Source organism: Oryctolagus cuniculus, chromosome 20, assembly GCF_051225735.1.
Source record: "Oryctolagus cuniculus isolate XC-2025 breed Fujian yellow rabbit chromosome 20, ASM5122573v1, whole genome shotgun sequence".
Lineage (NCBI taxonomy): Eukaryota > Metazoa > Chordata > Mammalia > Lagomorpha > Leporidae > Oryctolagus > Oryctolagus cuniculus.
Genome location: NC_142886.1, coordinates 39,141,440 through 39,152,713, shown reverse-complemented (window position 1 = coordinate 39,152,713; position 11,274 = coordinate 39,141,440). Strand labels below are relative to the sequence as shown.

Sequence of the window (11,274 nt, the reverse complement as noted above, 5' to 3'; positions counted from 1 at the left end):
TAATCCTCCGCCTTGCGGCGCCGGCACACCGGGTTCTAGCCCCGGTCAGGGGCGCCGGATTCTGTCCCGGTTGCCCCTCTTCCAGGCCAGCTCTCTGCTGTGGCCAGGGAGTGCAGTGGAGCATGGCCCAAGTGCTTGGGCCCCTGCACCTCATAGGAGACCAGGAGAAGTACCTGGCTCCTGCCATCAGATCAGCGCGGTGTGCCAGCCGTGGCAGCCATTGGAGGGTGAACCAACGGCAAAGGAAGACCTTTCTCTCTGTCTCTCTCTCTCACTGTCCACTCTGCCTGTCAAAAAATTAAAAAAAAAAAAAGTTTGAATGTAAATACAGAATGCAGTGTTAGGAAACTTGACAGTGCTTGAGGAAATTCGCAAGAGCTGAACACTAATGTCATGAGAACCAGGAAAGGTTCAAGTCTATCGCAGAGGGTAAGATCACAGGTTCCAGCTGTGACTCCACCACCAACCAGTGGCGTGACTGTGCCTTGCTTTGTCTGTACTGTGAAGAGCTCATCTACACATCCTCTCAAGTTGCTTCTGGTCTCCAATAGTCTGTAGTTCCTTGCATTTAATTTTTGGTTGTTGTTCTGTCAGCTAAATAGTACTACTTAGAAAAATCTGGAAAGATTATAAATAAATAGCTATAAAGTAGTTGTCAATAAAATGAGAGGCAGATTGCAAAAACTGAGTTTGAGTGACCTTGTCCCTTTAACACATCCTGTGTGAACTCTTTTTTTGTTTGTTTGTTTTTTGACAGGCAGAGTGGACAGTGAGAGAGAGAGACTGAGAGAAAGGTCTTCCTTTGCCGTTGGTTCACCCTCCAATGGCCGCCGCGGCCAGCGCGCTGTGGCCGGCGCACCGCGCTGATCCGATGGCAGGAGCCAGGAGCCAGGTGCTTTTCCTAGTCTCCCATGGGGTGCAGGGCCCAAGCACTTGGGCCATCCTCCACTGCACTCCCTGGCCACAGCAGAGCTGGCCTGGAAGAGGGGCAACCGGGACAGAATCCGGCGCCCAGACCGGGACTAGAACCCGGTGTGCCGGCACCTCAAGGCAGAGGATTAGCCTAGTGAGCCAGGGCGACGGCCCTGTGTGAACTCTTAATGAGCGCTCCAGTGAACAGGGCAAAGTCTGGGTGTCTTCCCAGGACTTTGCATCCTGTAGTAGCGGGGTACAGCCTAACCTTCTCGGGGCTGACCATAGGTGAGACACCCGTACTGTGACTCTACCACCTATCCTGATATACTTATATGAATAATGTGATCTCCCAGAAATGGGTTTTCAGAGAAACACTCAATTGGTAACATATCACCTCCAACAGAATTGAAATATGACTGATTTCTAAGATTACTGGATTTTTTTTCTTAAGATTTTATTTATTTATCTGAGAGAGTTACAGACAGTGAGAGGGAGAGACAGAGAGAGGTCTTCCATCCGCTGGTTCACTCCCTAAATGGCTGCAGTGGCTGGAGCTGTGCTGAACAGAAGCCAGGAGCCGAGAGCTTCTTTTTAGTCTCCCATGTGGGTGCGGGGGTCCAAGCACTTGGCCATCCTCCACTGCTTTCCCAGGCCACAGCAGAGAGCTGGATCAGAAGAGGAGCAGCCAGGACTAGAACTGGTGCCCATATGGGATGCTGGCGCCACAGAAGGATTAACTTATTGAGCCACAGTGCAGGCCCTAGATTACTGGATTTTTGAAATGAGCTGAATGAAATTAAAACTCATGGAAATGACAAAATGATGGCTGTCTTAAATCCACTTTTTGTTGCCAATCACACAATACTACAGACTAAGTAGCTTACAAAGAAAAAAGTTTGACTTTGGCTCATGGTTCTGGAAGTACAAGTTGAGGGCCACATCTGGTGACAGTCTTTTTGCTGGCAGAGTTCCAAGGTGGCACAAGACGCTGCATGGCAAGAGACAGGGAGCCTGTGTGTGTATGTGTCTCTTTGGTTTCTCTCCCCTTTCTTTTTTTAATTTTCATTTTAAAAATTTATTTTTAATTTGTATGTATCTCATAAATACATCATTATGTACATAATAATTCTTCCCACCTGCTCTCCCCCCACCTTCCTGTTCCCTCTCCTGTTTTATCTGAGAAAGAAAAAGAAAAAGAAAAAAAGGAACAAATGGAGTCAGGAAAACTAAGAGAAGTGTTCCGCAGCAGTGCATACAAGGGCTGATCTATGTTGTTGCTTCTTGAAGGTGATGTCGCTTTTTTCCCCTCTTCCTCTTTTCCCTTCCTTCCTCCCCTCTTTCCTTTTAGCAACTTATTTGTCTTTGAAGAAGAATCCAAGGATGATACATCTTTTGTGAGCTCTTAGACGTAACTATTACTTATGAGACATAATAATATCCTCCTTTGAATGTACGAGAAGGAAGTGATTCTCGGGAACAAGTTTTACTTTGAAGTTTCATGGTACAACTCTTTGGGGACAGAGGTCCTGCATGGGAAGTCAGCACAGTCTCTCCCCCTTACAAAGCTACCAGGGTCCAGTCACTGGGTTTCCAGTGTAATGACGTTACTAGCCACACCCCAAACACCCAGCTCTGGATCCCACAGCCTGGTTAAGTTTCCACCCTTCCTTACACCTCACAATGGGGACCAAATTTCAACCCATGAGGCATCAGAAGCCGCTCAAACCACATCCAGACCACAGCAGCGGTGTCTTACACACTGATTTATTTTAAAAGCACAATATATAATCACAAGGTATTGGACAGAAAATAAAGTACAATTCTTTAGCTCTAAATAAAGTCTGTAGTCAGGATAAATACACACACTTTTAGCAATAAAAGTGCAGTTTTAAAGGCAGATTTTAGAGCTCTTAAGCTTCATGAGGATTAACAGCTTAAGGGCTATAAAATGTACATTTATAAAAATATGAGGAAATCATTAAAATGTTTCATAAATATCATAAACGTCTACCATAATTTTCCAATATCATACACAGTGATTATCACTATAAATATTTCATTCAGTATACATAATACTCCACTCGATGTCACCTTCATGAAGATCAAGCCCCGACCTGTGTGATGCGTGTATTATATTACAGAATCAGAAACACATAGTGCTTTTTCCCACTTGTATAATGCTCTTTCGTCAGAACAATCAGAGCATAGCAAAATGCTGCTTTAACTGTTTAATTAAATGCTGGGTGTCCACATGATCTGGAAACGCGGCTTCAGACTTCTGAGCAGCAGCATAGCTTCTCTGTAGATCTCCAATCTGTAAGAAATAACAGAAAAAAATGAGGAGGAGAGTAAAAAAAAAACAAACAAAAGAGAACATCATCTGCATATGGTGGAAAATCAAAGGATTCTTAAAGGTAAATTGCTTGATTATGCCACTTGGATTTTAGAATTCTCTCACCTAGATTACAATTCCATCTTGAAAAATAGATGATGAAAATAAATTATCGATTACATAAACAAGTTACACTCTAGTACAGCTGCCGAGTTAAGAATTCAGAACCCCAGGTCTGTTCTCCTGACACTGAGGGTATTACAGACAGAAGACAACATCTGCATGCTTCAACAGCAAGCTCTGCCTCAGTTAGGAAAACCATCTGCAATGAACCACAAAGATGTATTCTGATCAAGGTATCACCCTGCAGACAGAAAAACTCAAGGGAAAGCTATTGTATTTAAGATACAATAGTATGCTCTGAGAGGTTTTAAATGGTGATTACACAATGTTGGGAAGGTATTCATTTTAAAAGCTCAAAAATTGTCTCTGATTTTCAATGAATTTTGTATTAAAGTCCAGTCCCAAAGAAAAACCACATACTATCTGAGTCTACCTGAGTGTATCTTGATTAATGTCTACTTTCTGGAACAAGACAGCTTTTTGGTGTGTGCACCAAAAAATCTAGTTAATCAATCCTGGTAACATGAGAACATGCATTAAAAGCATCAATTAAGTTTGCTTTTTTAAATCACAGCATTTCTTTTTGATATATGCCTTTCTTTTATAGAGGTGTAGCCTTTTGCTCAAAGAAGTATCTCATTTGAGCTATGTGTTATTAAAATGTGACGACATTCCTGAAAGAGAGCAATCAGGTTTCCTTGGCCACTTGGTTGTGTCCATGTAGTATGGTAGAAAAGGCACGGGCATCACGGGGAGTGGGTGTGAATCTGGAAGCTGCCACGGCCACGAGAGTCCAGATGAGAGTCTCTGGAGACTGGGGTTCCATCAGAATGTGAGCTGCAGGAGGCAGATGCTTCGTGCCTGCTTCACTGACAGCTACACCCTCTGTGCTGACACCAGAGGCTGGCAGATAGCAGAGTTCAATAAACACCAGTTGCATGAAAACATGAGAAAGGTTAGGGATGCCTAGGCTGCAGAGCTATGGGGACAATTAGAGTACTTAAGAAGGGCACAAAAACAAACAAGTTATGTGGGCAATCATTTGGCCCAGTGGTTGACCTGCTTGGGTTGCCCACATCCCATGTCAGAATGCCCGGCTTTCTGTCTGTGCTCTGAGACTGATTCTATCTTCCTGCTAATGTGTATCCTAGAAGGCAGCAGGTGATGGGGCTCAAGTAGATGGGTCCCTGCCACCCACAGGGGGAGACCTGGATCGAGACTGCAGTTCCCAGCTTTAGACTGGACCAGCCCTGGCCGTTGCGAGAATCCGGTAAATGAACAAGGGGATGGGAGCGCGTGCTCTCTCTCCCTCTGTTTCTCTTTCTCTTTTTGAGTCTCAATTTTTTTAAATACTACTTATGAATGACTGTTTATTTTATTTTCAAAACAGAAATGAGAGTGCAGATGGCTTCATATTCCTAGTATGTGAAGTAACACATTTTTCTGTGTTTGGTCTACAGAGATTCTTGTATCACAAGCATTTTCAGCCATTTCCTTATCCTCAAGACAGAGTCACCCTCCACATTAAAGGAAGGTTTCCAAGTCAGTTATTCAGTGGCTTTAGTTTGTTCATTCACTTATTAAAAATGGCAGATGATTCCCTTTTTTGCTTTTGAATATTAATTGGACTTGCAGCACAGTATTAACAGTTACATTTCCTTCATACTGTTCATAGCTAAAATATCTTTAACTAGTATCTTTAATTTTATAGCAATTATGTAGGAGACTTGGTGCCAATATGATCTATAAATATATAGAATTTCCTTGCTGTAAAAGTCAATTACCAAATCTTTTCAAACCAGCAGTCACTTGAGTATTTCTTCAATAACTAAATGTCATTTTTGAAAATATAAAATAATTCTTCTGCAGTCTACGATGGCATTTAGTCAATATGCAATGATAAATTAAATTTCTTAAACTGTCCTTTGAAGACATATATGAATATAATAACTAAAGAGTTTTTTAAAAATAATTTCTTTCAGAAAGGTAAGGTAGGATTTCTTACTTATCTGTACTTTTAAAAATATTATTTATTTATTGAAGAGGCAGAGAGACAGAGAGCTACCGTCTGCTGGCTCACTCCCCAGACGACCACAGGTTTCAGGACTTGGGGGGGGGGGGTGGAGCCAGGAACCAGGAATTGAATCCAGGTCTCCATGTGGGTGGCAGGAACCCAATCACTGGAGCCATCACTGCTGCCTCCCGCCATCTGCATCCGTAGGAAGCTGGCGTCAGGAGCTCAAGGTAGGAGTCGAACCCAGGCACTCTAATATGGGATGTGGGCATATTAACCAGTAAGCAAAACATTCACCCCTGTATTTTTTTAAGTCAAGAAAGAAAAGATCAGATGATAAATGAATAAAGAAAGAGAATACCTTGTCAGAGATGGTCGCAAAATTAAAATGTGGTTCATACATGTGGGGTGCTAACGATGACGCAGTTTGTAAGAGTGCTCGTGCCTGTGCAAAAAAGAAAAGGAAAAACCAACAGCATGTGAGTATACATCAGTCCTATATTTGTGATTTGTTCTGTAAAAAAATTCTTTTTTTTTTTTTTGACAGGCAGAGTGGACAGTGAGAGAGAGAGACAGAGAGAAAGGTCTTCCTTCCATTGGTTCACCCCCAAATGGCTGCTGCGGCCGGTGCACTGCGCCAATCCGAAGCCAGGAGCCAGGCGCTTCCTCCTGGTCTCCCATGGGGTGCAGGGCCCAAGCACCTGGGCCATCCTCCACTGCCTTCCCGGGCCACAGCAGAGAGCTGGACTGGAAGAGAAGCATCCGGGACAGAATCCAGTGCCCCAATCGGGACTAGAACCCGGGGTGCTGGTGCCACAGGCAGTGTTCAAAACATGAAATACACGCTACTTTTTGTCCTCTGTATACTCAAAGGGTCCTAAATTATAAAAATCACTGAGTGGCTTGAGATGTTCATACATTCATCATTTTTTAATATGCAATGTGTAATGTATTTGATGTATTTTTTTAAGATTTACTTATTTTATTTGAAAGGCAGAGTTAGACAGTCAGAGAGAGAGAGGTCTTTCATCTGCTGGCTCACTTCCAAAACTTCCACAACAGCCGAAGCTGGGCCATTCGAAGCCAAGAGCCAGAAGCTTTTTCCAGGTCTCCCATGTGGGTGCAGGGGCCCAAGGATTGGGTCATCTTCCACTGCTTTTCCAGGCCATAGCAGAGAGCTGGATCAGAAGTGGAGCAGCCGGGACTCTAACTGGCACTCATATGGGATGCTGGCACTGTAGGTGCTAGCTTTACCTGTTATACCACAGTGCCAGCCCCCATATATTCACCATTAAGACCACAGATTCAACAATACAAACTGTTGAAAGCTATCCAATTTGTAACTAAATCCAAAACCTCTATCCGTGACCCTGAAGACAAATTTGTTTATCTTTTCTTAATGGAAAATAAAATGATAGCAGTTCATACTGGATGGCAGATATTAAGTTTTAGTAATAAAATGGGGTTACTATCATAAGATCTTCCATCAAAACATTCCAAATCAATTGTATCCTAGAAAAATCACATTCAGTAGAAAGGAAAGAGCATCACCAATATGGTCACAAAGAAAAATGACAAAAACCTCTTAAATTCACATGGACATAGGCAAAGTTCCATGCCAAAATAAGCGTCTGTCTTATTCTAGTTAGCTTTTGTTTATAAAACACAAATCCAAGGACCAGTGCTGTTGCACAGCAGGTTAAGCCATGGCCTGCAGCACCAGCATCCTATATGGGTGCCAGCTTGAGTCCCAGCTGCTCCACTTCTGATCCAGCTCCCTGCCAATATGCCTGGGAAAGCAGTAGAAGATGGCCAAGGGGTTGGGCCCCTGCTGCCCACGTGGGAGACCCGGAAGAAGCTTCCGGCTCCTGGCTTCAGCCTGGCCCAGTCCCAGTCGTGACCATTTGAAGAGTGAACCAGCAGATGGAAGATCTCTCTTCCTGTCTCTCCTTCTCTCTCTCTGTAACTCTACTTTTAAATAAATAAATAAATCTTAAAAAAAAAAAAATACAAGTCCACCTTATTTACTTTGGGAGAAATAAATGAATATTCAATGATGCTTCTTCCTTTGTTTTCATTAAAAGTTCATCATGGTGCTCAGGAGACCAGGTTGGAGGTCAATGTCTTGGCACACTGTTTACCATGTCTGTGACCTTGGGCAAAGTTACTGACCCACCTCCAGTCTCTTTTTCTTCATCTCTATATTGGAGACTACAAAAACATTTATCCTTGATTGCCGTTAATAAGATATGAATGTATTCAGCATTTTAAAGTTTTGTCCTGTATTATACTTTTTTTAAAATATTTATTTATTTATTTGAAAGTCATAGTTACACAGAGAGAGGAGAGGTAGAGAGAGGTCTTCCATCTAATGGTTCACTCCCCAGATGGCCGCAATGGCCAGAGCTGTGCCGATCCAAACCCAGGAGCCAGGAGCTTCTTCCGGGTCTCCCACGTGGGTGCAAGAGCCCAAGGACTTGGGCCATCTTCTACTGCTTTCCTGGCCCATAGCAGAGAGTTGGACAGGAAGTGGAGCAGCTGGGTCTCGAACCCGCGCCCATATGGGATGCCGGCGCTTCAGGCCAAGGCGTAACCCACTGCGCCACAGCGCCGGCCCCTCTGTATTATAATTTATGAAGTATCTGCCATGTGCTTAATGCTACACTTCTCCTATACCAAGTGCTGTTCATGCAAGATCTAATCCTCACAAAACGTCTTCAGGCAGGTACTATTTACGCATCATCCACTCATTCCACAACTATTGATGAAGCTCCTACCCTGTGCCAGGCACCGTCTCAGATGCTGGGAGTAGTGCAGTTACACGGCAGATAAGATCTCTGCTTTCATGGAGCCGACATTCTAATTGTGAAAATATGCGGCAAAATGAAAAGTACCAGGCAGAAAAGAGAGAAGGAAACATGGCCTGAGGGCTCTGAGAATGCTCCAGAAGGCCTCTCCAAAAGAAGTGACAAGGACAGCAAGCCAGGACAGCAACGACAGAAGAAGCCCATCTTTGCAAGAACATTCCAAGGCCCTCCAGGAAGACGGCGCCCTGCACATCTGCAGGGCAGCGAGGCAGCGGATGTGTAGGAAGTCGATGGGAAAGGAGTAGCACAGATGGGATCTAAGAGGGAACCAGGGGCCAGGTTATATGGGGCATGGGAGGTTACGGTTTGAGTCCAGATTTTATTCCAAGTGCAAGGAGGAGGCACTAAAAGATTTTAAGCCAAAGCAGTAAGAAATAATCTTGTTCTTTAAGAAAATTCCCTTGGCTGCTCTGAGGAGGACTAGATTAGAGGGTGCACTCACTTGCTGATCTAAGTGGGGGGAAAAAAGGCCAGGTGGAGGCTCTTGGCATGGTCCACACAAGAGACAGGAGCAGTTTGGAGAAGGGTGGTAGGAGCGGGAAAGTAGCCAGGTTCAGGGGTGACTTTGAGGTAGGACCGACAGGGCTCGCTGAACGAGCTAGGAGGGCATGGTGTCGGGAGAAAGCCAGAGGAAAAGAGAAGTGTGCAGGTGGCTCCTAGGACTTCAGCTTAAGGCAGGGGATGGTGACCAGCAGAACTGTTTGCTAACACAGGGAAGAACAGGAGGCTCACAATTGCTCTAATAAAACTACGTGGTTTGTTTCATTTTGTTTTTTAATGAAGTAACTTGTCCAGGGTCACTTAGCTAATACATGACAGAGCTGAGATTCAAATCCAAGACTGTCCGACTCTAGAACTTTTATATCATTTTTTAAAATGTATGTATTTATTTACACACGTATGAATGTACGTATTTATCAGAGAGGCAGAGAGATGGAGAGACACACAGAGAGGAAGAGACACAGAGAGAGATAGAGGAAGAGACAACTCCCCTTCCGAATGCCTTCAATGGCCAGGTGTGGGCCAGATGGAAGTCAGGAGCCCAGATTCAATATGGGCCTCCCACATGGGTGGCAGGGACCCCACTAGACAAGCCCTCACCTGCTTCCCAGGGTCTGCGTCAGCAGGAAGCTGGAGTCAGGAGCCGGAACCAGGGGTCGCACCCAGGTGCTCCAGTGTGCACACAGGCTTCTCGACCTCCTAGGCTACCTGCCCCCCACTACAGCTCATTTTAAAATCAGACACCGATCGCCACATGACAAGTGCCCGCTGTGCCACTGCCGGTTCCCTGACCTGCTCCACGTGGCCCTGGCGCATCTCCAGCACGGCCAGGTTGTTGTAGGCCTCCGCGTGGTGGTTGTTATTGACCAGAGCCAGCCTGAAGCACTGATGGGCCAAGTTCGTATCTCCGATTCCCTGGAAGAGAAGCACAGATTTGCACACAGGCAACCAACGCTTCCTCTCACCACTGCCTCCCTTCCCTCCCCATAAAATCTTTCCTGCTACTACAGGGAAAGCGGCAAGCACCCCCTCACAGACACCAGGTGTGAGTTCTGTATAAGTGAGTTTAAGTTAAGTTTAAATTGCCACATAAGACTACAACAAAACCTGGATATACAGTACCTGAACATTTCTACAAACTAATCTTTTATAAAAGAAATTATATCAGAAAAACAGCGTACCACAGCTACATGTCCCAAGTTGTACCATACGTCAGCTGTCTCTTCTTCATTTTCAGCCAGAGAAAGGGCACGTTCAAATGAGGTCAGGGTCATATCATACTGCTGGGCGTAGAAGCAACACAGCCCCAGATTGTTAAAGAGCTGGCAGTTATAAACACCCATCTGCAGGAGTCGCCTTTTCAAAAAAGTGCACAAATTTTGGTGTCATACCAACATTGTGTTAGGACACATATTTCCTGTTACCAAGTTAGAAATGAGTTCATTTTATAATTTTAACACTCCCAAAGAATACAAGCACAGCGTTAAAGTAAATGCAACAACAACAACAAAAATTCAAGCACATACAAGTTCAAACAGTTCATGGAAAATGGAATTAAAAGATAGATTTATTTTGATGCAAAAAAATTAAGTTTATGCAAAGTTTTTTTCTTAATACACATTTCCCCTAAGCTTCTTAAAGACCCAGCTCACAAAAGTATATCTCTTGTAATGGTACTACCCATAGGGAATATGTCTGGAAGCAAAATCAGAAAACAATTTTCCTATGCTTTTCCCCCAAAAAACAGTGTTGTGAGAGAACAAACATAAGAACTCAAAAGTCACATCAAGTAAATCCCACACGTTTTAGTGTTATAAAGCTTTGGTGTCCGTAGGTAAATTACTAAGACCTGGCTGAGCTGGATGCTGATCTGGGCTGTCTACACTACCTTGTGGTAAAGCTGTATCTACTGAGCACCCGTGACCTACCACTGAGGAAGAGAATCCCTCTACCATCCACTTAGCTTTCACAGTGCAGTTTAAGAGTCTCATTCTCCTGCTACATATCATTAATCCCAAGGAACACAGGACAACCATGTTCAATTAAGCAAATGAAAATGCAGCCAGCTGCTCTGACAAAGCCCACGACCCGACCTCTTCAGGGAGTGGGGAGGGGAGCCAGCTGCATGTGCGATGCATTTGCATTATTGTATTTCAGGCTCCCAACACATATTTGGAAAGAACTCCGGTCAGCTGCCAATCATCTCCTTGTATATTCCCCAAGGGCTGAAGGGGCCCTCGTAACTTCAAAAATTAACTCCAGAAGCATAAAATAAGTATGTGTTCGAAACAGAATCCATGAAAAAAAATTTATTCTTTGAAAAAATATTTGGACAAGAGTTGACAACACTTCATAAACAGTTGATCCTTTTTCAAGTCTTTGTAAAAGTTCAGAACGTGAGGCCAACTGCTCTTTGCAAACCTTTTCACTATATCTGCCTGTGTCTTTAAGACTGGTGGCATTAATGAGGGCAGTGATGATGAGAAATATTTAAACTATTAAACAGACGCTGGTTGATGGCA

General features: G+C 44.0%; 1 protein-coding gene across 4 annotated transcripts in view; it reads right to left on the bottom strand.

Annotated features, from left to right (window-relative positions):
• Nucleotides 1-2,663: 2,663 nt before the first annotated feature.
• The window catches only part of TTC8 (tetratricopeptide repeat domain 8), a 60,946-nt gene continuing 52,335 nt past the window's right edge, over nucleotides 2,664-11,274 (bottom strand). For all 4 annotated transcript variants that reach the window (XM_089322071.1, XM_002719609.6, XM_002719610.6 and 1 more), the window contains 4 exons: nucleotides 9,934-10,108; nucleotides 9,545-9,667; nucleotides 5,746-5,829; nucleotides 2,664-3,229 (listed from right to left, as the gene is read on the bottom strand). In XM_089322071.1, the coding sequence (XP_089178197.1) occupies nucleotides 3,113-3,229; nucleotides 5,746-5,829; nucleotides 9,545-9,667; nucleotides 9,934-10,108 (499 nt within the window). In that variant the 3' untranslated portion in view covers nucleotides 2,664-3,112. The remainder of the gene's footprint in view (nucleotides 3,230-5,745; nucleotides 5,830-9,544; nucleotides 9,668-9,933; nucleotides 10,109-11,274) is intronic.